This window comes from Sebastes umbrosus, chromosome 17, assembly GCF_015220745.1.
Source record: "Sebastes umbrosus isolate fSebUmb1 chromosome 17, fSebUmb1.pri, whole genome shotgun sequence".
Taxonomy (NCBI): Eukaryota; Metazoa; Chordata; class Actinopteri; order Perciformes; family Sebastidae; genus Sebastes; species Sebastes umbrosus.
Window position 1 is genome coordinate 6,656,457 of NC_051285.1, and position 26,304 is coordinate 6,682,760.

General features: G+C 40.2%; 1 protein-coding gene across 4 annotated transcripts; it reads left to right on the plus strand.

The window, feature by feature from the left end:
* The first annotated feature begins 46 nt into the window (after positions 1-46).
* Positions 47-24,662, plus strand: usp28 (ubiquitin specific peptidase 28). Of its 4 annotated transcripts, none has more exons than XM_037748170.1 (26): positions 47-204; positions 3,146-3,223; positions 5,087-5,207; positions 5,361-5,448; positions 6,872-7,034; positions 10,725-10,811; positions 11,006-11,143; positions 12,097-12,164; positions 12,260-12,336; positions 12,423-12,571; positions 12,676-12,803; positions 12,914-13,009; positions 13,102-13,278; positions 13,468-13,676; positions 14,310-14,380; positions 14,605-14,833; positions 15,148-15,483; positions 15,607-15,743; positions 17,891-18,169; positions 18,365-18,460; positions 19,271-19,449; positions 20,754-20,832; positions 20,954-21,033; positions 21,592-21,715; positions 22,402-22,600; positions 22,879-24,662. In XM_037748170.1, the coding sequence occupies exons 1-26, from the start codon at positions 163-165 to the stop codon at positions 23,052-23,054; spliced, it is 3,606 nt and encodes a 1,201-aa protein (XP_037604098.1). In that variant the 5' UTR covers positions 47-162; the 3' UTR covers positions 23,055-24,662. The 4 variants fall into 4 exon arrangements, with proteins under 4 accessions (XP_037604098.1, XP_037604100.1, XP_037604099.1 ...); XM_037748172.1 differs by having other exon boundaries at positions 15,151-15,483; XM_037748171.1 differs by having other exon boundaries at positions 3,149-3,223.
* The last annotated feature ends 1,642 nt before the right edge of the window (positions 24,663-26,304 follow it).

The window sequence follows — 26,304 nt, forward strand, 5'->3', positions numbered from 1 at the left end:
CGTCAACGTTAGCAATCACTCCTCTCGTGCGCGCGCGTCTCCTGACAGGTGTGAACGCGCGCAGCTGGCTCTTCGCTCTCTGCTGTGACACACATGGAGTTGGTTTGACTCGGAGTTCAGGGCTGAAAACAGGAAGAAATCACGTCTTTCTTTGTATCTGCAATGAGAGAACAGACTGAAAATGGAGAAAACTCAACAAACTCGGTGAGCTTAAAGGATGGAAACTACTATTAACAACAACAAGTGACACGTTTTACACGGGAATGGACGAGGAACTAACATTAACACTAACCCATCTGTTGTGCAGACAGAAGCCCAGACCTCTACTAAAAATCGACTGTTTTAAAGTTACTTTTAACATAGCTTTATGTAAATAATGTGTAGAAAAAAACTTTAAAAATGATCATTATTTATAAAAAACACTTTTGAATTCGGCACACAAAGAAAAACACAAAACAGCTCAGCAAAATTAAAACTTTAGATATAAATTACAACGTGGCTGATGATAAGCAAGCTATAGCAGTTAATTAGTATATTTAGCTCATAGAAGTTTTATGTGCATATTTGCTCACTAAATTATTGGCATTTGGTTTAAAAAAATAATGAGAAAAAATATATAAATAATAAATAAAAAAGAAGTAACTAATCCAGTTAATATGATAAACAAATGCTTAATAAATAACATTTTTCCATTTGAAGTCTAATGCTCTCAGTCTCATAGATAGGACAAATGACTCATCAGTACCATATTCCATTAAATAACCTACAGATACAGGCTATAAAAGATTTAATTTATTTTTTTACTTTAATTCTTATCAATAAAAAAAGTATATTTAGTTAATCTGTCCAGTTAATATGATAAACAAATGCTTAATAAATATTTTTTTTTATATTTGAAGTCTGATGCTCTCAGTTGCTAGTCTCATAGATAGGACAAATGACTCATCAGTACCATATCCCATTAAATAACCTACATATACAGGCTATAAAAGGTTTAATTTATTTTTGACTTCAATTCTTAGCAATAAAAAAAAAGTTAACCACGTTATTTTAAAGTGTAATATAATAAAATATAAAATAATATTTACACTTTAATCAGTATTTGGCTCTGTAGCCATGCAAGCAGACTATTGCTTTATCAATTTCTAATTAACTATTATTCCAGCAGACAGCACATTGAGCCAAGCTCTTAATGATGTTAAGGGTAAGCGTTTACATACAGTAGATCTTATACATTTTGTTTGTTTTCTATGAGGTTTTGACATAGGAGGTGTGTGTGTGTGTGTCCAGAGTGAGAGAGTGACCAGTGCTTTTGTCACTCATGTGTGGTGGCATGGTGAGTGGAATGATAAACAGAAGCCTGTGCTATCCATGTCAGTAGCCTAAAATAGAGGCTAACCAAGAGGGTCTCAGATAGCCGCTGGGCTCCATATAAGTCTGGTCAGCCTTCTCTTGGCGTCCTGTGTGTGTGTGTCTATGTGTCCACCTGCTGTTGGGATAGCGGGCTTTATATAGCGCCTCTCACTCAGCAGAGCCATGTTGTTTCCTTTTAGTACTTCCATGACTATGAGGTCAAAACATATGACGGCCTTTGAGAGTTTGTGTTTACAAAATGTGGATAATGGGGTGACACAAGGTGACAATTCGTAGTTTAATAAACCCTTTTGTTTAAATCTTCAATGGTTAAAGCTGCATGATGGTAACTGTCATGGACAGGAAACGTTATCATATTGCGGTAACATGAGGTCAAGCCAGCCGTCAGTCTCATCTCCATGGTCAAATGGGCCGACGCTACAATAGAGCACCCATATACTGACATTTATGTTGAATGCATTCAAACGGCCCCGATGGAGCTGACCATGGATGTATAAAGAGAACGGAGCTGACGGGAGAGCTAGAGACCACCTTGGAGTAGTTAGAGGAAGTATACACGTGTAACTACGTCCGGTTTTAAAAATAAGGTGTTAACAAAGGGAACTGTTTATACAAAATACATATATGGAAATAAGATTGATTGGATTATATTCATCAGAAGCATAAAACATTACAAGTCCCTTATAAATTAAAAAGAAAATACCACTAATTTGTGAGGGAAATGTCTTTATTCTTTGATTTTTTTGGTCAAATTCAATAAATAATTCCTGACAATGACTGATATATTTGACTTCAGGACATCTCTGACTACGTACATGCTGAAAATCAAACATTCTTACTGTATCAATTTAGATATTTTCCAAAGTAAAAGTCCCTAGAAGTGTATAATTCAACCTTTCCCGTGGTCTAGTGTTTAAAAAAGTTAACAAAAATCAAAGTTAATCATAAGATTGAATCGTAATACTTATCGAATCGGCACCCAAGTATCGTGATAGTATCGAATCGAGAGATAGGTGTATCGTTCAAGCCCTAGTAAATATGGAGCTACCATGAGCAGCCAGTTAGCTTAGCTTTGTAGAAAGACTGGAAATCAGTATCTTCCTTGGGGAATCGGTCCTCATATATGCTGCACAGACGTAAGAGAGGTATCAATCCTCTCATCTAACTCTCGGTAAGAAAGCGACTAAACATATTTCTAAAATGTCAAGCTATACCTTTAACGCTGCTTACTGAAGCCACTGAATTTGGCTTTGCGTCATCAGGCCATTGTCCTGACCCAGCTGACATGTGGACCTCATATAGGCATGACGATGTTGGCATTTAGACATTTGTCCTTCAGCTCCATATATACCTCATGTGTGGCTCACAGGCTAAAAGTGAGGCCCACACTTATCCTCAGGTGCCACCTGGGCCCCAATTTGTTCCCACCAACAGTATGTAGGACAAGGTGGACTGCAGGTGGGATTCTTATGGGCAAAAAGTGGGTTACCGTGGGTTACATTGGATAGTTTGATCATCTGAAGTAATACATCTATGTTTTATGAGGCAACAAGCAAAAAGGTATATATTATTATCGTTGGTGTTGTTAAACCCATACTGTACCCAAAGGATAACCCACTTGTGGCCTAGTTTTGTCCATTTGGTCAGCCCAAATAGGAGCCAAATACCAGTCCAAGTATGTGAGTGCCACAAAGGACATGTTGGCTTTAGCGTTGCATTAAGGATCTTAAGCTTGACTATTGTTTTCCTTTTGTCCAATCTTTTCCCTCAGCAGAGCGAAATCCTGATCAACCAGCTGAGGGAGATCACTGGCATCCATGATCCACAGACTCTCTACAAAGCCTTGAATGTAAGACCTAAGTAGTCATCAGCTTTTATAAGACAATTGAAGCCTATATTATGCTTTGCGAGCATGCGACTGGGTCTGTTGTGGTCTGCGTGGCGTGAGTTTCAATCGTGGCAATGTGTTTGTGATCAATGCGCATGTATGGAACGCGTTCTTCAAGTGGACAGTACAAACAGAACTACCATGCGTCCGTGGTGTCCTCAACTGTCCACGTAAGTATCCGTTCGGGAGTATAATCAAGGCTTGATGGTGTCTCCCTTGTGTGTACTATGAGGTTATTTTTCCACTATGCAAGCAAGTGAATGGCCTTTATAAAGAAAGTGACATAATCACAGCATTGTGATTTGTTATAGTTAGGGCTATCAATCGCTTAAAATATTTAATCGGGATTAATCTCACGATTGTCCATCGTTAATCGGGATTAATCGTACATTTTTTATCTGTTCAAAATGTACCTTAAAGGGAGATTTGTCAAGTATTTAATACTCTTATCAACATGGGAGTGGGCAAATATGCCGCTTTATGCAAACATATGTATGTATTTATAATTGGAAATCAATTAACAACACAAAACAATGACAAATATTGTCCAGAAACCCTCACAGGTACTGCATTTAGCAAACAAACTGCAGCCCAACAGGCAACAACAGCTGTCAGTGTGCTGACTTGACTATGACTTGCCCCAAACTGCATGTACATAAAGTGGGCATGTCTGTGAAGGGGAGACTCGTGGGTACCCATAGAACCCATTTTCATTCACATATCTTGAGGTCAGAGGTCAAGGGATCCCTTTGTAAATGGCCATGCCAGTTTTTCCTCACCAAAATTTAGTTGTAGCGTTATTTTGTCTCCTTTGCGACAAGCTAGTATGACATGAAAGAAATGAGTGCTGTTAAAACGAATTTGCGTTGACGTGTTACTATTGCGTTAACTTTGACAACCCTAGTTATAGCTAAACACATTTGCAATTCCTACAGTATGCTGTAAGATTACTTATTACTAAGATTAAGATTGGTTAAGATTACTATCTATCTCCAGTTTAGTTTAGTGTCAGTTGGGCAGTAATCAGACGTATCCTCTACCCCCCTACCTTGATAATGGAAACGTATTTATAGGACGTTTCAGAAATGATGTTACAGCCAAATTACCAACTTTAAGTTGCTTTTTGAGCAGTTGTGGCATATTAAATATAAATATTAGCCAGAGGATGGTGTCAGAGAAAGGGTCTTTGATGACTTATATCTATAGGATTTGTCTTGTTATGAGCGTAAACATGTTTCTCCTGTGGAGAACATGAAAGTCTGTGCATCCGTCCCTAGAGCCACACTGCTAGTTGGCTAAAAAACATAGCCCTTGCTGTTCTTGTGTAATTAATGTTAAAGGAACAGTCTTTGATTACATTAAAAGCACCCCCAGGGTGCCTAGTTTCCACCCCAGCACACCACTTATGTTTTGAAACACAACTGCAAACGAAAAAATCCCTAGGAGCTGGAGTTAATAGGAACCTCATAAAAGTGATAATTGACAAACAGTACAATAAACAGTCTGGCTGACTGTGGTGCAGGCATCATCCAACCTGTTGTACCAGGGGCAGACAGTGAAACAGCAGGAGCTCTCAGGTTTGGGAGGGGCACATGCTCTCTGAGTTCTGAACAAAATTAGAAATGTTTGTCTACTGCTGGTTTCTAACACAAAGGGGGTTTAATTAATCAACTGTGGAGCACATGTTTGAATTACTTTTAAATACTCAGCGTTTGCTATATATTGTTCTTTATTTCGTTCTTGTCGTGTACTGTATTGTTAAACCTTCTGCTCATACTATCCAGAATATCTGCCCTCATCTTTTTCTTGTCCTCTTTCTTCAAGGCCAGTCAGGGTGACATTGGTCATGCTGTTGGACTGCTGACAACCCAGTCTGCAGAGGTTCAGGATCCTGGAGAACCACAGGAGTTAGCGACCTCTGCAGAGGCCTGGGAGGGCCAGAAAGGTACACTGGGGACAAAACAAGCATGTTTAGTGTTAGTCAACAGCATAGAAGAGAACTTATGCAATCTATTACGCCCCATATGTTGGTAAAATTAAACATGAAACTGTTTTAACTTGTGGGATCTTGTTGACACATTGCTGTCTGTTTCTTCAGAACTTCCTAAAGATGAACTGCAGACGGCCATCGAGCTCAGCCTGCAGGAGTCCCACAATGCCCAGGAGGAGGAGAGAGAATTTAACAGGTACAATGCTTCTTTGTTGCTGGTGACAGTGATTTTATTTTTTTAATTAACTGCTGACATGAAGTATGAAAATGGAAACCGTGGATGTGCACACTTGGGAGTTTTCTTCTTCTCTGGCTCACAAACTGCCAAGATTTTTAGCAAGATTATTACACAGCCAACCAAGACAGTCAGCAAAAGTAACTGCCTACAGCTGAATGAAAACACACACACACTAGCGTAGTAGCTCTGCGGTTGGCAATGTCAGTAAGTTGGTCGGTCGGTCCACCACTTTTGACACAACCTTGTTATTGATGATCCTCTGACTATTCATCAAGTCACACCTGCAGTTCAAAGTTTATTATCATCCTCTGTGATATCTCAACAGTTACTGAATGGATTGGCACAAAATTGAATGCAGTCATTCATGTTTCCCACACGATGAATATAAATGATTTTGGCGAACCTCTGATTTTTCTTTTAGCCCCACCGTGAGGTTGAAACTTTCGTTTAAGAGTGAAATGTGTCAACAACATTTTAATTTGTCCAATGCTCTAGTTTATGGACATATACCTGCAAAACTGTTGACATTCTCATCAGCTGTACTTTGAGATTTTAGATTTTATTTGTTTACACATATAAAAAAGATACAAGCATAGATTACATAAACAAATGTGATGGAGAGGTGCAAAAAACCCTCGGTGGGGCTTGATCAGGGCACTCTCCATTGCATACCTTAATCAATTTTAAAAAGGGAATAATTATTAAAAAGGATGGTAAAGAGATGTAGAAGAAGGAAAAAGATATTAGCATCACATGCATTCCAAAGACAAAGTTAAATAGAATTAAGATTCACATTATAATATCATCAGTAAAAACTCATTATCGGTAAACAGTTTACAGAGATAATCCATAAGGAAAACATTGGGGAGATAAAAACAAACCTTTAACAGCTTTCTTAAATTGTTCTGGTGACAACTTTAAAATATGAGATGGCAGAGCGTTCCATATCACTGAACCTCGATAAATCAAACCAAACTGTAACTGAGATGTTCGACACATAGGAGGTCTGAGTTTGGAGTTATTTCGAGTCAAATAATTGTTGATTAAAGGAATACAGTTTGTGGAAATATGAAGGAAGGGTCCTGTTTTGTGCTCAAAAAGGAAAAAGGTATCATGATAACACGCTAAACAAGGATGGTGCTCATGATAAACACTACCTGCTAAACATCAGCATGTTAATCATTTTATTTTGAAGGTTATACCAGGCTTTTGCTTCTGTCTTGCGACACAGTTAGTTTGTGTTTTCCTGAGAGACTTTAGGTGGATTTTACCTTTTATATTATTCCACCTGTACACAGGACAGGGAGTTTAACTTAGTCAACCTGTGTTTGATAGAGTCTCCAGTTCATTGCTTTCAAATGGGTAATGTGATGTACTGCAGGGCTCTGGAGGCCAGCGCCGAGGAGAATGCAGCGAGAATGAAGAGGAAGAGGTGTGAAGCCCAGAGTGAGATGTGCAGCCCTGCAGACTGGATCCGTCAGGACGACTGGCCCGTGGGCATTCGCAATGTTGGCAACACCTGCTGGTTCAGTGCCGTCATCCAGGTGAGAGTCAGCTTGTGAATGTATGTAAAAGTATTCATAATACAGCTGCACAGCACACACTTAGCACATACCGTAAAACTTCCATTAAAAGCCGGGCCCCAATAGACGCCGGGTGTGTCTACACGTTTTGACAAATAAACGTAGGTCTCAATTAAACGCTGGGTAACTTTTGTCAATGTGGACATGTTCCACATCGTTAGATTAGTTAGATACTCCACAATTCAATCGTCCAAGTTCATTCAAACAATTCAGTACAGTGGTGAACAAGAAAGACAAATAAAAAGTAGCGACTCCTTACCTTTGAAGTGGTCATAAAGTCTGAATATGTGTCCATTCCTCGATTATTTCTATTCCTTTTATCCGTAAGGGTTCCCCAATCAAAAGAATCAACACGGTTTTTCATTACAATTAATTTGAGTTGTGAATATTGTCATGTTGGCTGGCTCGTCGCTGACGGGCAGCTGGGTTTTAACAGGATAAAGAGAGGTGTATATTGGTATGCCGGGTGCCGTAAAACGAGCGTCGTTAACTGTCTCGGAGCTAGATCAAATGAATGATTCATTATTGATGTGTTACTCCAAAGCCTCATTTTTATATATGTAATATTCATACTGGTTTAAATAATCAATTTGATAGTAATTCCCATCTTTGCTGAGCATGAGTTTTGTGCGACAGGAATTAAAGACCCATCCTTCAAATATAGGCCGCTTGAGTTCAGCGATTGAAGCAAATAAAAGTCCGGGCTTTTAATTGCGGTTTTATGGTAGACTGTTAAGTGCACTAGTGTCCACCTGTTCTAACAGTGTCTCACATCCTGTGCTGCTAAAACTTAAAATAGCTCTCTCATGTGGCTTAACAAACATTTAAAGACGTTGAGTTTCCCTTCCAAGATATCTAACTTTAGTCTGTCGGAGGTGTTGCACCTTGTGTTCAGTCAGCAAATGTTTTTTATTTGTGGTTTAGATGGTAGGTTAGATTTTTTTTCCACTTTATATTAGAGCTGCGACTAACGATTATTGTAATTGTTGATTAATTTGTTGATGATTTTCTCGATTGATTGATTAGTTCTTTGGTCTATAAAATGTCAGAAAAGGCACATCAGTGTTTCCCAAAGCCCAAGATGACGTCCTCAAATGTCTTGTTTCGCCCACAACTCAAAGATATTCAGTTTACTGTCCTAAAAGAGTAAAGAAAACATAAAATATCCACATTTAAGAAGCTGGAATTGGAGAATTTTGACTGTTTTTTCTTACAAAACGTTGCAGCTCTACTTTATATTTCCCATGAGTTCAGTAACAGACATGTTTTTAAGAGATCTCCCTTCAATCTCACCTTTCCACTGACTCTATGCCATCTTAATAGAGTTATTAGAAACATCAGGAAGAAAAGAAAAAGGTGTGGGCATATTTCTGCTAAAGGAGGACATGCAGTATTTCTCTGAGATGCTAATTCTATTACAGCTCCATTCCAGACTGAATTTAGTCAGGGGGCCTATCAGGTGGCTCGGCGGAAACCGGAGCCCTCATTGAGATGCACAGGCTGTGTGGATAATTAAATAGCGGGTGATGTGATGATGGAGCGAGCAGTGGACTTCCTCGTATGAGCCCGGAATGGACAGAGAGGAGACACTGATTGTTTGTCTCTGTTGAACTCAGATATGCCTCTGCATCGATTTAGAAGTCAAACCCCCAAAGGACAGGGGTTATTATCTGGGAATAGAAATGGGAAAATGAGCCAGTGTTGCTTGAATACAAATGGCGTTCAAATGATACCCTTTTGTTTGTTTGTTTTTTTTGCCGGTGTCGATACTGTTTGTTACAATTGAACTGATTGTTGTAGATTCAACAGAGCCCGACTCTTGATAAAGCAGTCTCCCTTTAAAAAGTAATTATGCTATCAGATTGAGGCTGAGTTACCACATGATTCACTTGTCAGCTCATATTCCCTCTATTATCCTTTGTGGTATAAATTACAGTAAAACTGAGATAAGCCGTAATTGAATTTCCTCCTCAAATGGAAATATATATCAAGATATTCATAAGTGCTCAGACGCTCCACTCGCCACCACACATGACACATAAGAGTATCTGACTGCTATTAATGCATTTAGTTTATCATGAGAAACACGAGTAGATTATAACAAAGTGGCATGGTGTGTGTGCTTGAGTAGTGTGTGTAAAATAAAATAAGAAATACCATAAAATTCAGGAGATTTTTTTCAAAATATTTTATTTTATTAGTGCTTGGGGGCAATTTTTAATTATATCTCACTCAGATAAGTTAGTAACTCACCGAGATAATTGGCATCCACCACAAAAAACAGCTGAGTAGTGAAAGGTCTAAAGCTGTACTTCATCTAATGTGATAAATAAACTGATGATTTTATTGAACTTACTAGAAAAAAAAATCCTCTAACTCTTCTTTAAGGATCGTCATTTTCTACATTCAAACTTTGCATTCATTTTAATTTCACTTCTAATTACTGTAATTTTCAGGCTCAAGGTGCAGTCAGACTGAAATTTGCACCCCCATTCATTTGATTGAAGAAGGCGTATTCACTTCAATCTGATTGACGTAGTATTGATTGATAATAGTAAGGCTCTTCATTGTCCATGCAATTACAGAAGAGGGTGGGATTGACTTCTCATTCAGGAGGGTCTCAACAAAAATCCTTTTGATTATATTGTGTAATTTAGAGCCAGTGAAATGCTGTTGTTGTTGTTAGCCCACCATCCATGCTGATTTTTACAGTTTATGCTTACAACCATGACCCGCTATTTACTGTCTTGCTTTTCGCTACAACGTGGGAGTAAATTTCACCCTGAGTCCCGTTTCCCAAAACCATCTGAGAGCTAAGATTATAGTAAATCCTTGTGAAGCTTATAAGGTAACTTCTGAAAGCAACGTAACTTGAGAAATTCATAGAAATTCTTCTTCTTATTATTATTTCTAGAGATTTCTTTCCATTTATCAGACAACACATTAACATAAGCTATCATCTCAAGGTACAAATATGTACAGAAAGATGGGGAATACTGGAAAGAAAAGAAAAAAACAAATGTGCATCATACATAGTGTGTTTAAGCATAACTACGACAGAGTTTATTAATGGGTCCCAGGTTTTGTAAAATCTCTTAATGGAGCCGTTGAGGGTGCATCTGATCTTTTTCCAGCTTGATGTTCTGCATCACGTGTTTGATCCATTGGTTGTGTCATGGAGGGGTTATATCCTTCTATTTAAATCAAATTGAGCGTCTAGCTAATAGAGCGGAAAATGCAATGACCTTTTTGTAAGTGAGGACGAACGTTGGAGTGATCTGGAACTGAGAATACACCAAAAATAGCAATTGTAGGATAATATTACAGCCATAAGTCTTGAAAGGACAAGTTTTTGGCAAGACCACAACATATGGTAGATTGTTGATGGGGTCCGTTTGCACCTGTCACATATATTCTCGCAAATTTGGATTTAGAGAAGTGTAGCCGATGTAGTATATGAGATATAGAGGGAGCAAAAATCATGGAGACTCCACCCTTGGTTTGGAGCATCTTAAGAAGCTCTGAAACTTGCAGACCACAAATGCTTACTACAATGCTTGACCACTGTAATCCTGTTCTGCAAGCTGGTAATCTTCCACACCTTGACTGCAGGGCTGCATTAATGCTCCTTGTTTTGTTGTCTTGTTGCAGTCATTGTTCCACCTTCCCGTGTTCAGGAGGCTTGTTCTCAGCTACCATCTGTCTGAGCGAATCCTGGAGAAGTGTAAGAGCCATTCTGTGAGTAAACAGTTGCTTACTCTGCCATTTCCACAACAGAGACATTTGTCTGCATATTTTCATTCATGCAGGTTCATTTTTCTCAAAATGTCTAATTCACACACATAAAGGAGAGAGGTGAACACACTGTGGGGATTTTCCACCATGTGATAGTGTAAAGGAGGTGAAGTTTGACGCTGAGCTTGTGTTAACAGGACAAGAGGAACATAGCCTTCATGCAGGAGCTGCGCTGTCTGTTTGCCCTCATGGTGGGCTCCACTCGCAGGTTTGTGGATCCTTCTGCTGCAGTGGAGTTGCTGCGAGACGCCTTCAGGACCAACGAGGCCCAACAGGTATAACACTTTTTGGTCTTATGACAAAAAAATCTTAACTTAAGGTTCGCTTAAAGTAGAGAGGCCTCCCATTTGTCAATAAGACTGGCCTGTTAAAGTCTCAGAGGCACTAGCCAGATTACATAGATTACTTCTAATGTTCGCTAATGAATTGATGTCATGACAGTGACTTTATTGTTTTTGTTTACTGTTTTTTGTGTTGTTTTCTGTTTCTGTCTATGTTAAGCAAAAAGCCACGAGAGGTCGAGGTTTACAGTGATCCGCAGAGTGCCTAACAACTCCTTTAGCTGTTTTTAAAATCACTGTAAATCACAGCCTAAAGTGGCTTATTGCTTTTATAAAATGGTTGCTACTTATACCTGGCAATGTTTCATAAAATAAACACACAGCGACAAAAAATTCAATAATTTATTGATAACAAATAATCATTATTCCGGCAAGCAAGGCAATCCACAGATGCAGTGGGAAACATACTTGAAGATTGGGGTTGGTGGTTATTAACCTTTATCTGGATATCGCCATTAATTGTGCAGTTGTTGAAGTAGTGTTCAATCATGTTAGCACTCCTCTTTGCTGTCATCACAGATAATAAATACAATAAATAGTTAGATGTCATGAAATTATTTGTGTTTTGGGAGGATAAATAGAGAGCGAGAGATTGCGTCTGAACCAAAACATGCCTCATTTGTTAACCCACAAACCGACTGTATCTTGTAATGGGAGACCCTGTGTCTTAACTGCCTCTCCAGAGTGTGCACTGATGGGGTGTGAAGAGGGCAATTTTCTTGGCCAGATGTTGAGATGAGGTTGAAAGCTTTGGAAAAATGGACCTTTGGTTAAGATTTTTTTTGTCAAGCTACTGTTTCCCAGGTCAAGATGAACTCATGTTGATTCTATGACTCCATCCTTTACTATTACAACTACACTGCTTATCTTTTATGTTTTCATTTCAGGATGTCAGTGAGTTTTCCCACAAACTGCTCGACTGGCTCGAGGATGCATTTCAGCTGGCTGCCAATGAGTAAGTTATATGTAGATGTCATGCACAATACATGGACTATTCTTGTCTCTTTGTTTGGTAAATTTCATAAACATAATGTCATGTTTTACTTTCAGTAAAGTAGAAGACAAACAACTAAACCCCATGGTCCAGCTTTTCTATGGTACCTTTGTGACAGAACGAAGACATGAAGGTATGAGTTTTGTATCAGGTTTTATGACGGTGACGATCAATATGAATCCTGCTCTCAATCACTCACATCTGTGTGACTTTGCTTAGGTAAGACGTTGTGTAATATCGAGCAGTTTGGCCAGTACCCGCTGCAAGTCAACGGCTTTAACAACCTGGACGAATGCCTAGAAGGAGCTATGGTTGAGAAGGATATTGAGTCACTACATTCAGAGCACAACGTCACATGTGCCCGAGAGGTGAGCAATTTCATCAACTTACTAACAATAGAATTTCTAGGTGTACGGTATTTTCAGTGTTTTTGATGCTTTGCTAAGACAGTTGTATTTTCTCTTGGTTGCAGAGATGGTTCAAAAAGTTACCACCAGTCCTGACATTTGAACTGTCCAGATTTGAATTCAACACCCAGCTCGGTCGTCCCGAAAAGATACACAAGAAACTGGAGTTCTCGCAAATCATTTATATGGACAGGTGAGCTTTTGTACAGAAAACACACAATCATAGACGTGCACGTTTAAATGTTTCAACAAATCTTTCACACATGATCAATTTTGGAAATTTCCTGATTTTCCTGTGTACAGATATCTTCACAAAAACATAGAACAGACCCATGAGAGGAGAGGAGAAGTGAAAAAACTCAAGGAGCAACTTGCAGCCCTTCAACAGAAACTTGAGTGGTAAATTACCTCTTGAAGCTGAGATGTGACTTAAAGAAACCTCTCCACTTTTTGGAAATCTTGTACTTATTGTTTCCTGTCTTTATTCACAGCTACAAAAACTATGGCTCCGGACCTACCAAGTATCCTCTGGCTGACATGCTGCAGTTTGTGCTGGAGTTCGCTACCACCAAGCCTTCAAGTGTTTCCCCAGCTGAAGATCTGAGACCAGCTTCTCCGACTCCTGCGAGCCGGGACCCCCTCAGTGAACTCATCTCCAAAGACAACAGGTTGAGTACACAGACTTTTACTAGCACAGCATAAACAGTCAACTTGTTAATCGTTGTGGTTGAAGTGTAATATGTGTTTGATGACACAGGTTCCTTCTTTACAAAACCTACATTACACCATAACCTTCTTGCAGTATTGAACATATTGGACGGACGTTCTGTCTTTGATGCTTTTCTTGCTTCCCTCAGTGAACCTGGAGACGAAGATTCACCGGATGGTCTGGTTTCCAGTGTTTCCAGTTGCCAGCGGACCCCCATATACAAGCCCTTCACTCAGTGCAGACTCCCCATTGACTGCCCACCACACCCAGCGCCCCACAGCATCACTGAAGAAGAGCTGCACTTTGTTAAGAACTGCCTGCAGCGCTGGAGGACCGAAGTAGAGAATGACATAAATGGTATGCTTATTATACACACTAGCATTACTTTTAACACAGGTCTATAGAAGTCTTAATGTGCTTTAGCTATCTTAGCATTATGGGTTCTGTTTTTGGCTCTCAACACATTCAAACAAGGACAAATAGGCACTAAAATTCAACAGTAGGACAGTAGATGCTAAAATATATTAGTGAAATTAAATACAGAGACCATTAAGAATAATAAAAATGAGAGAATTAGTAAGTTAGTTTTCAGCTGTCATTTAAAGGGTTTGTTTTTAAGAATCAGAAATGCTTGTGAACAGCGACACCTGTGGCCGTTAAGTCAACGAAAGTCAGCGTCCTGTTGCTCCCGCTTGTGCTCGCTCTACATAGACGTGAACGAGCATCGCTCAAAACAGTGAGGCGACACACGTCAGCTAAAACCACACTATCACTCTATATTTCAGCTGCTTGGCAGTAATGTTAGCTGACCAGACGAAGGTCTCTCCATGAATCAATGCTAATTGAAACCTGCTCTCCCAGACCTTCCCATAATGAGGAAAATAATATGTAAAACAATAAAAAACGTAAAAGAAATTAATTTCCACTTAGCTGTAGGTGTACTGTATTCATTTCCGTGTTTTCTTTCTGTGTTTTTTGTTTGTCTGCCAGAGCTAAAGGCCAGCATCGACAGGCTCTCTCAGATGCTGGAGGGCATGTACGGAGACAACAATCTCTGCCAGGTAAGACTTACACTCACCTAATTCACTCTGACAAACAGAAATTCAATCACATGTTTTACATCTGCAGCTGCAGGACGTGCATCGGTTGAGATTAGATGAAACTTTATTGATCTTCGTGGAGAAACAGAAAATATTGTAATGTAAACAAGTCAATGGAATACAAATGATATTAGGTGTTTTGTACAGCAGGGATTCAATGCTGTCTCCCACTCTCTCATATTTAGGCACCCTACAGACTCCATGCAGTGCTCGTCCATGAAGGCCAGGCATCAGCAGGCCATTACTGGGCCTACATCTACGACCACGCCAACAAGCGCTGGATGAAGTACAATGATGTCAGCATCACTGAGTCATCATGGGAGGAGCTGGAGAGAGACTCATTTGGGGGCATGACCAACGCCAGCGCCTACTGTCTGATGTACATCGATGACAGGCTACCCAACCTTATTACAGGTACACCTCTATGTGTTTTTCTGTTAAATGATTTGATTTAATTAGATTAGATTAACATTGAATAAACCTAGATAACATATTGGATTATACTTCATACATATTTCCATATTGTCTTGGGCTATGTGTGTGTTTTTGTCCATGCATGTACATCAAAAAGCAAGGGACAGGGGATATTTCAAGCCATAATAATTGATTACAATCAATTAATTCTACGGTCATTTTAGTACTTTTAATGGTCAGTATGTGCACATGAAGTCAGTAAGTGTGTTTTATTGTGTAAGTCTATTAACTGACACTACCCCGCATCCACCCAGAAGACACAGATGATGAGACAGGCCAGATGCTGCATGGCATGGACTCCCTGCCGCCCGTCCTCAGACGCTACGTCCACGAAGACAACCGCTGGTTCCAGCAGGAGCTCAGTGAATGGGAGGAGCAGTTCTGCCAGACCGCCGCCCCACAGGGAGAATCTACAGCCTCCCCAGAGCCCCCCGATCCCAGTCCAGACGATATAGAGCAGACACCAGTTGAGCCAGCGCCCCAGTCAGGACCAGCCACTGAGGAGCTGGACGAGGGAGCTTCTTCAGAGCCACCACCAGACCCAGAAGCAGAGAAGGATCCAGAGCCTGATCCCAAAGAGAAGCCTGAAGGTCTGTAGTGGTGACTAGAGAAAAGGGACTATAAGCATAAAAAGCATGTAGTAATGACCTGTAAATATCCATCATACAAGTAAAAGTGACTACTGAACAGTACTCCTCTTTTTTTGACCCCAGAAGAATCAGAGTCAACACCACCACCACCACCACAGAGCCCCGGCTGCCAGCCAGACGACACCAGCAGTGCGTCAGTCACTGACACCCTAGGGCCCAGCCAGAGCGTCACCTCAGCTGAGACGGAGCTTCAGATTCAGGTGGGCAAGTCCCTGACACCTCAGCCACCCGCTCCCCCCCCCCTCTGTAGAATATGGGTCAGAAATTCTAGGCCACGAAAATAAAGTGTGTACAGCTGGGTCAAGGATCTCATTCCACCACTTAGCATGGCGACGGAGATCCAGGCTAAATGTCAGGCGGGGTGTAATGCACAGTTGAATTAAAGGTTAGAAGTGATTACTGCTATCAGTTCATTTGTTTGATTGTCAGTGGCTTGTTCAGAGGCATATCATATCATTTTCACTTTATCACTTTCAGTTTATGTTGTGGTAAACAGATTTAGAAACATGTGCAGTCCAATACGACGACGCCACAAAGTACAGCCTGAAAACTGACCATAGAGTTCAATCTATGATGTAGTATAAGGGCACAAGATGACGTCCTCAAATGTCTTGTTTTGTCCACAACTCAAAGATATTCAGTTTACTGTCATAGAGGAGTAAAGAAACCAGATAATATTCACATTTAAGAAGCTGGAATAATTTAAAATTTTCTTTAAAAAATACTCAAACCGATTAGTCGATTATCAAAATAGTTGGCGATTAATTTAATAGTTGACGACAAATCGATTAATCGTTGCAGCTCTGTTAAAGTCGTAAATTTACGTAAAAAAACCCTCAAATCAGGATCTTGTTTTCTTCTGAAAAGACCCAATTCACGGCAATGTCTCTTCAAAATCCAGATGCTTATGATAATACGGTGATTCTGGGCTAAAATCACGAGTATTTCCTTATTGCTAAATCTGATTGCAAAACAGAGACAGGTTGCAATTAAGTTCCGCCCGCACCGGAGGAGAAAACAATTCTCCATTGACGTGTTGCGTGAACGTGCCTCCTTGTCAATTTCGTCTCTAGCAGACAACAGACTTATGCCTAAAAGCTGCTGTATGGTGGGTAAAGAACCCAGAAGTTTTTATAAACTGCCGAACCAAAAAAACTGAGGATACAAGTAATAAGACGTGAGGCATCAGCAGGAAGAATGGGGAAACTGTGGGATCCTGACACTCAGTAACGTTACACATGCAGCAAGCAGTTTGTCCAAATATCAGTTTTAGGTTTCTGTAAGTTAAGCTAGAGCATTTTGAAAGTAAACAACTTGTGGAATGTGAATACATCAGAAAGCTATGCAGTATTATGTTTTCAAGTGCCTTAGCTAACTACAGTAACTTGATAACACACAGCTGATATTAGCTCGTAACTTGTCCCATCATCATTTCAGTTATCAACTGCATCCTGATCCTTTGACATGCTGAACTCTAATGTTTTTAGTTAGCTTCAGGCATTTTGTATGACGTGTTGCGCTTTGTCTCTATATAATTCGATGAGGTCATCCACTGCAGTCATAACACACAGCAAGCGGCGGCATCTGTAGTGTGATGAGGTTGATCCAACCTTGCAAAGTGAAGCGATGTGGTTCCTTTACAAAAAAAATCCACTATTTTTAATTTTTAATTTCTGGGGGTTTTTTTCAAATTCATGACTTTATAATCTCAGAGAATATTCATGTTTTTTTCTCATAAATTGGCATTCTTTTTTACCTACTATTTATACCCTATTATGCTGTTGTATAAATCAGCAAGTCTTTCAACGAAAACTGATTATAAGCTTCATAAACATAAGATTTATTGTAAGCTGTGCCATTAGATGGCATTAAATATGCTGGTAACTGTATTAAGGTAATAACTTCAAACCACTGGTGTCCTGTCGACGTATCGGGAGCTCCATTAACACATTGATTTGTCACATGTAAGTGAATATTACTCCCTAAGTGTATTTCCAGATGTGTTCAGCTGCAGCCTGTCTGCTGACCCACCTGACTTCATATAATAAGATCAACCTTTCACTGGATACAAGAAGCTATTTTGAATTTCACACACTCCCTGAGCCAATTTGTTCACAGTTGGAGCAGGGGGTTGGTGTTTAAATAGAAACACATGCTCTATGACATTTTCCAGACTTCGCTCCGCAGGTGTTTATAACACATACAGATGTGTAGATTAGTGTAAGTGCATTTCTACATGGAGGCACACTATGCAAAGCGTTAACCAGTTAAGTGGATATAGATAATGGATGGAAAGATGGGTGGAAGGCATAGTAATGTGCGTCTTGTTTGAATCTTTCTCTGTCAGACTCCTGGCCCTGAAGCAGAGCTTAGTAACCCGGCACCGTCTGACCTCCATGTGGAGAAGGAGGACACACAGGCGGCAGGCCTCAGCTCTAAAGCTGAACGCGAGCCAGAGGCTTCCAGAGAAGCTCCTGAACATGAAGCAAAGCAGCAGGAGGATGAGGAGCAGCAGCAGGAGGTCCCGGCCAGACAGCGACAGACTGAGAACGAGGTCTCGGAGGTGGAGATCCCCAACGTGGGCAGGATCATGGTGAGAGCTGATGCTGATGGATACAATGAAGAGGTAAGTTTGTGTCGTAATGTGTGATGAATTCAGTAGCTAATACCACATAGCTACTTTGACAGCCCTAATATAATACATTTGCAACATCCTAAACTGTTCAGGATCTTTTCAACGACATCATGATCAGCTTTCATTTTCAAACTCTTCGCTGCCCAGTTGGTGTTACAATCCTTCTTGTTTCTCCTCATGTAATAGATGATGCTGACTCCAGCTATGCAGGGCGTCATTCTAGCCATCGCCAAGGCCAGACAAACTTTCGATAAGGACGGCCCTGAGGCTGGCCTCATCAAGGTATTGCACAAAATAATTAAATAATCCTGAAATAGTTTTGCCAGCCAACATAAAATATTTACATTGCTATATTAAACTGCCTCCTACAAATTTAGGAGCGATCTTTTCTCTCTCTACAGTTTTGATTAATATTTCTTTCCCACATACTTATTAGATTCAAGAACATAAAAACATCCAAATGTAATGAGGGATTTGTTGGCTACAAATCGTTCATCAGCACGCATCATATACTGTATTAATTAACAATTAACATTATTAATTAGACGATCAGAAGCCTCCTAAAGATGTCTTTCTATAAATGATAAAAGACTTGATTTTTTATAAACTATTCCAAATGTAAGAAGGTCAAAGTCGATAACAAGACGAGCGTTTTAACCTTATCTTTTGACTCATAAAATCCAATACTCCCCACATTTTAATGACAACACAGAAAACACTCAGAAACACAGAAAACATTCCAAATTATGTACCAGGGTCTAAGTCAGTAAAAAATCAATTTGCTCTCCTCACATAAGGAGATACTTGGATTGATACTTGAAGGCCGAAGTCAAATAATTTACTTGTTTGTATGTATTTTTGATGAGATTTTCCACTTCAGAGATTTTCCACTTGTCTCAACTCTGTTAGCAAGCATCATCACTAAAACAAAACTCTTGTAACGTATTCAGTTGTTGTATGAGTCATTCCAAGGTCCACCAGTCACTGTGAGGTTGCATCAAATTAAATCCATTGATCTAGTGCTTTTACATGAGCATAATGGCAAATTTAGATGTAATTAAAACTAAGATAAATTCCCCACTGTTCCCTCAGGCCTTCCACGAGGAGTATTCCCGCTTGTATGAGCTCTCCCAGGAGGAGATCACACCCCAGGAGGACGCTCGCCTGCAGCACGCTCTGGTCTACTTCTTCCAGAACAAGGCACCCAATCGCATTATTGAGAGGACGCTGCTGGAGCAGTTTACCGACCGCAACCTGAGCTTCGACGAGAGGTACACACAGATAACAGAATTAATATCATAAACTAACTAACGATTGACAGATGAATAGACCGGTGACAGATAATGATAGTCTACTGTAGCTCCGTACGCTACCCTCCAATCTAGGATGAAACTGGCGCTATAAAAGACTAGAAGTGCACTCGGAAAGCGCAGGTTTCATGTACGTCGCTGCCCCTCCCTCGCCACCAAAACCTAATGGATTGTTCATTGTGCCACACCCCACCCCTCCAAAAAATGTCATTCAAATCCATCACAGACTTTTGGAGTAATCATCCAAACGGACAAACCAACAAACAAACCAACGCCGGTGAAAACATAACCTCCTTCCTAGGCCTTTGGCCTTGGTGGAGGTAAAAATGGATCACAAACCGGAAGATCAAGTAGAAACCTGAAAACCTGTTGGACATTATAGGATATTATAATTAGGACTGGACAGAATAGTTTGAAGCTTTAAAGGGACTATTTGTAAGATTCAGAAATGCTGCTTAACTGCGACACCTGTGGCCTTGAAATCAACGAAAGTCAGCGTCGAGCTCGCGCTTGCTCGCTCTACATAGACATGAACGAGCATCACTCAAAACAGTGACAGACGTCAGCTAAAACCACAATATCATTCTATATTTCACCTGCTTGGCAGTAATGTTAGCAGACCAGACGAAGGTCTCTCCATGAATCACTGCTGATCCTAGTGTTGGCTTTTCCTGCTCAGCGCAGGCTTCAGCAGTGGGGCTCCTCAACGAGTTACATTATCGCCTCCCGACCGTAAAAAGTTACAAACAGTCCCTTTAACGTTGACATTCAAATTATAAATCGTCATTCGAATGCTGCACAGCTTTTTTTTGCATGTCTTTTCATTGTGTTTAAACCCGGTATAACAAAAAAATCCCTTTCTTTAGGGTGATGACGTCATAAAATATGAGGACAGACATTCGAAGCTTCATTCGAAAAACCTCAATAGCTTTGAATGTTGAAAAAAATTACATTCGGCAACGCCTTAATGATAATATATTAGATTAGAACAAGTTGTGAGGCTAAAAGCATTAGGGAACATGATAAATTGATTTGTTAGAAAGCAGATAATGTTCGAGAGGCGTAACTAGAGAGTAACTAAGGTAAAATGTGGCTTTACTCAGAGCAGCAGCACTTCATAGACTAAGAAATACATTAGACCATACAGCGTGCCTATCCTGCCATCTAGTGTCCAGAGCAGAGAACTGCAGCGCGGTGTGAATGTTCCATTATCAATCCTGTTGTAAATTAAAAACATTCATATAATGTCCTTTTTGTAAATGCAGGGCCATCAGCATCATGAGGGAAGCACGAACCAAGCTGCGCCTCATCAAGCCAGAGGACATGGACATGGATGAGTACTTGGTGGGCTGACAATTGACTTATTTTCAGGGATACACTGTTCGTGTTTTGGGGGGTTTATGGAAAAAAACAGCATAAACCACAAATGAACTAATTGCTGGTTGTCTTATGTGCTTTTTCACAGCAGTGGCATGATGACTACAAGATGTTCAGAACGGTGTTTGTCTACTTGCTGACTGGACTGGAGCACTACCAGCATGGGAAGTAGGTGTCGAACGACCACCACAACACCGCCTGGCCAGCATGTGTCGGGTCACTTCTGTAGAGCAATATCAACCTCATCCATGTGTCGCACTAAAAATCGCAGTTTCATATGAAGTTGCAGAAAGGAAAAGTTACAATAATTATACTGCACAAGCACATACAACATAGAGAAGACATAACATAGCTACCAGTGCACACCTCTTACACTTCACATGAGAAGAACAAGTAGAAGTATAGCGGGAAATTAATTTGAAAGGTAATGAAGTTCAGCTGTTCCAGTAAGAAAACATCTTTTATTAATGATATTGTTTATTGTGAAAAGATATGCAGCAGTAACATTTTATGGGGGGGAAAAATGTAAATACTTTGACTGTATTGCGACATACTTACGCAGGAATACCATTCTGACTGGAATTGATAAACATCTGTGTTCTGCCCTTTAAAAAAATGTGGTTTACATTACAAAAAAATGTATTTCTTACCGATTGGCCGATAGTGGGACTGCAGTTTTTTGCAGATAAAGACATGGTGACCGCTGTGTGTGTGTTTGTGCTGCAGGATGCGGGAGGCACTTATCTTCTTGGCTCATGCGTACGAGACCAACGACACCCTGCTGAAGAACGGAGAGACACGTGGCGTGGACAAGTCTCTTATTGCCGTTTACAGGAGGAAATGCCTCACTGTGAGTAAGGCAGCTGTTGCAGTCAGTGTGTGTGATTACAGTAAGAAACATTTACAACATGAAAATGTAACTTTCATGGTAGTCTGCTCTTGCAAGTTGAAATGTTGGCCTGCTGCACAAGAGGATGTTTCAGGAGTCATCAGAATCATAGCAGTCATCCTCTGGGAACTATCAGTGTCAATGGGACATTTCATGACATTTAGCCAAAAGTTGCTCTTGAACAAAGTGCTTGAAAGACAGAAGGACATACAGGCCAACAGTGCTATATTTAGGCTGTGCCACTGACAGGAAAACATTTTTAGATAAGAAGCACTTGGCTTCCTGTCCTACTTTACAGTCTCACTAGTTCATACAATGCAGTCAACATTGTTGACATTTTTGTTGTGTTATATTTGAAACAATGACTATGAAGTCGAGGTTCAAAGTGACCCTGTAACTAGACGTTAAGAAAACAACCTCACTTTCAATCAGAGAGGGCAATGGCACATAGCTATTAGGTTATTCTTAGAATAATTAAGGTGATGGAGAATGTCAGGTTTTTATCTCTAACTTGCTTTATGAGCACCAACATGAACACAAACTGATCAAACACACAACATAGTAAATACGGAGGAAATGTCATGACAATAACTTTTACTCTCTTCTCCATCATCCTCCTCCTCCTCCTCCCAACATCCACCACGCAGGCCTTGAATGAAAGCGCATCAAAGCTTTTTTGCAGCGGTGAGGAGCCCAATGTGGAGGAGGGCATCGCCATCATGGACGATGCCGTCATCCCCTGCCTTCAGCTGATGAGCCGGGACTCGTCTTTATCACAGGAAGACCGGGACGCCATGGAGAACATCCGCAGCCACTGGTGCTGCTGCCTGGGCCAGGACATGGACGGTAAGAATTTTTCAACGTGACTGTCAAAATTAATTTAATCACAATAAAACTAAAAAAACGTAAAACATCTTCTTGCCTCTTGCTGGTGCATTGCTACATTGGAATAGCGTGAAACTGTCGGCGGGACTCTGTGTCGCGATACATATGCATCCTTCTCCGTGCGCTCATAGAGCTGGAAAATTGTGACTTACACCTCTACTAACACTAACTAACAAACCTTAAACTAAAATATGCTAAAATAACCCCCCGTTTTCCCTGCTGTTCCTTTTTGTTTTCAGACTCATTGCAGGTGAAGCTGGGCGAGTTTCTGCCCCGGGTTCTGGACGGTTCAGCTGAGACAGTAGTTCTTAAAGACCCACCCAAAGTCCAAGTCAACCAGGCCCACGACCTGTGCAGTCGCCTGGCCGCGGTCATGGAGTCCATCCACAGCACCTCGATAGTCAGCGTTAAGTAAAGCTCTGAATGAATCCCCCAACAACCTGATCGAACCGTGCGTCCAAACCTGCAAGCAACTTGGCCGATAGCTCGTTCTGTGCTGACAGACTGTGGGGTTGAGACAGTTTTCAACAAGCCAAATCATGTATTTCATTTTACCTGCTGGTTTAGTATTGCACATGCACATCATTTTGATGGTTTAACATAGCAAGCTGTAAGCACTCCTTATACAAAAGAGGCCCAAATGGTAGCAGTCCACTGTAATTTTTGTCTCCCATGACCCGCAGAACTGACAACACTTATTTGTTTGTGTCTAAAACCAGGTTTTATACCTTCTGCCTCCGACTCAACTTTGAATTCATCCTCTTGGAGTTGGTACCCACGCTAAAAAGCACATTACTCCGTTCTGGTACTACGTAGTGGCTCTGATCTTTATCCCTAAAAACTGCACAGAGAACTGTAAAGATTTATATTGCTGTAATCAGTTTCTCGTCAGCCGAATAATTCATAAAACCAACGTGCTGAACAAACAAGACGTCATCAGTAGGAGAACAGGGAAGCTTGAAACTCTGATTGGCACTCTGAATGTGTTTTATTGTCCGGCAAACTTATTAACTTTAAATACCGGCGACGATTGTCACTCAACTCAGCAGGATGTGACTGGATTTGTTGTTGTGTTGCTAAGCAGTGTGAACGCACAATAAGGCCTTTATACAGGGCTTTAACAAAAAAAAAAAATCACTAGATTTGAACTGCACAGTAACAAATGCATTTTTAAATATATGTTTTATATTACTTTGTATTTTTCTAGCTAGAAATAAAGATATCCACAGTTACTTTTATGCGTAAAACATTAATGGCAGGGCTTTCTGTACAACTTTAAAAAGAGCTGTCACGCGCTCACATGTGCAGATCGCTTTAAATCTGTGTACTTGAACTATTAAACAGTGGAAACTCTTCTTTGATCGAGCTTGACAGTGTCCTGTTGGACAGCTCTTTGCTTAACAGATGTGCCTTTTCTCCCCTTTTTTGAAGGGTTCTTTGTAAACCATGTAAACCCTTTGAAAGGAAAGACATGAGACAAGAGCTGAAATCCTTTTTTATGCCTCTGCGTCGGTGACAGCCGTTTGCCGGAGGAATTATGTTTTTGGGTTGTCCGTCCGTTCGTACCATTTTCATGAACAACGTGATATCTCAGGAACGCCCGGAGGGAATTTCTTCAAATTTGGCACAAGCGTCCACCTGGACTTAAAGATGTGCTGATTAGATTTTGGTGGTCAAAGGTCACTGTGACCTCACAGAAAAAGTTTTTAGTCATAACGCAAGAATTCATATGCTAATTATGACAATTTTACACAAATATCTAACAGAATAAAATGATGAAGTGATGTAATTTTCGACAGACATGGATGTAAACTGCAACTTGACTTGATTGGCGGAGGCATACAACCGTGAGGCGGTAATTCTAGTTTTTTCTGGTGTCCCAAATGCAACGCAGTATCACGAATGAATCTTCTGAATCAGGATTTTCAGGCCAGCAACAACAAACATTTCTGGCTGCTGATTTCACACTGCTTTTTTCACTTGTACTCTGTGATGATACTCAATAAATGTTTTAAATACTCTGTGTACTGGTTTATCATTGACTGTCTTCACTTGTGAGTTGCACCTGAAATCGCATTTTGCTGAGTTAAAGACAGGCCCATGATAGGCAACAGCAAACAATGTCTTTGTGGTGAATCATCAAATTTTAGTCAGTGATGGCCAATAACGTTAAACGTGTTTGCTCTATGAGACATCCGCCAGCTGCCAGCTAGAGGAAATACAGAAATGCTGCAGTGTTAAATAGTTATTTGGAGCTTGAGGCAGGGCCAGAAGTCATTTTTGGTTGCATCGCGAGACATGAACATTTGGAGAGTGGCTGGCATCAACATGGATTCTGGACCTTTAATAAAAATAGGCTATCCAAATTCATAAATAGAGATGTCTGAAATAATGTTTGACAGCAGTGAATGCACTGCTGTACTTTGCACTGAGTTAGTTAGTTAAATTCCGACTCCTACAATTCTCGAAAAGCCAGGGACTGAATAATTGCTCTCCATTTGTTTCAGTCTGAACGCTAACATTTTGCCAGCCTTATCACTATTCTCAAAATATCTCCGCCTTAATCTGTACAAAGCAAATGATGTTTATTCATGCAAGGATGCTTGCAATTCAGACATACAGAGTAACATTGATTTTTTTAAGATCCAGATTATTAGGATTAGTGTTTTTTCTTTCACCTCGTTGTCTCCGTTTTGCAGCAGAGTAACTAATGATTCACCCTCTACAAGTAACTTTAAATGCCTCCCATATCTGTACAGAACAAACAGAATTCAGGCTACAGCAAAAAAGTGTGATATTTTGTCCTTTACCGATGAAACAAACTTCTCATCCCCTATCAAGGTATTGTTGAACTTCCAATATCTTGTTTTAAGATTGAAGATTTTGAAGATTTAAGATATTTGACATTAATGAATAGTCTATCCTGGAGTAAGAATTGTGGACCTTAGAATAAAAAGTACATTCACGGCAGCTTGGATTAAGACAACGCCATATAGCCATTAAACCTAGAGAATTCTGAGTTTCTCCAAAAGCAGCAGATAGGGTGGCATCTGCTGGAAAGGGACGGTTTGAGCGGCCTATTATTGGGTCACAAACTGAGTTGAGGTCCCCACCAAGCAGCTCAGGATCACTAGTGAACCTGGATAGTATTACACATAATGTCAACAGGAATGCCACTTGACCAGAATTCAGAGCATATACTATATATATACCAATATTTGTTTTGTATTTGTATTGTATTTGACTTTTTAGGAAAACAAGTGCATCACTTTAAACTTTGCATTGAGCTGCAGGGCTGTTTTTATAAAGTTTTGGCCACCAGCCAAATTTGTAGAGTGAATTAGCCTAATGTGTGTCATTTTTTGCATTTCAGATTTCTGGAATATATTGTGATATGAAGCCAATACATTAAATCCAAACCCAGTGCCACTCTGAAATCCCCACAATGTGTCCTAATCAAACAAACAAAAACAAAAGAAAATGCAATCACACTCATAAAAGAAATAGTAGACATATCAGTACTCTAATGCCAAGTTTTCTCAAGACAAATCTTGATTTTCTAATGTGGCACTGTGTGTGAGACACTGAAAAGTCTGTTAAAATGCCTTAAATCATCTTAATTAATGTAGGAAACACTCCAGGCTAAATGTGCAATGATCCCATGT

Bases quoted from the DNA above. Each gene is read 5' to 3' on its own strand.
- usp28 (XM_037748170.1), top strand. From the start codon at position 163: ATGAGAGAACAGACTGAAAATGGAGAAAACTCAACAAACTCG. The intron at 12,165-12,259 runs GTAAGTTATATG...TTTTACTTTCAG, and splicing joins TTTCAGCTGGCTGCCAATGA to TAAAGTAGAAGACAAACAAC. The intron at 13,010-13,101 runs GTAAATTACCTC...CTTTATTCACAG, and splicing joins CTTCAACAGAAACTTGAGTG to CTACAAAAACTATGGCTCCG.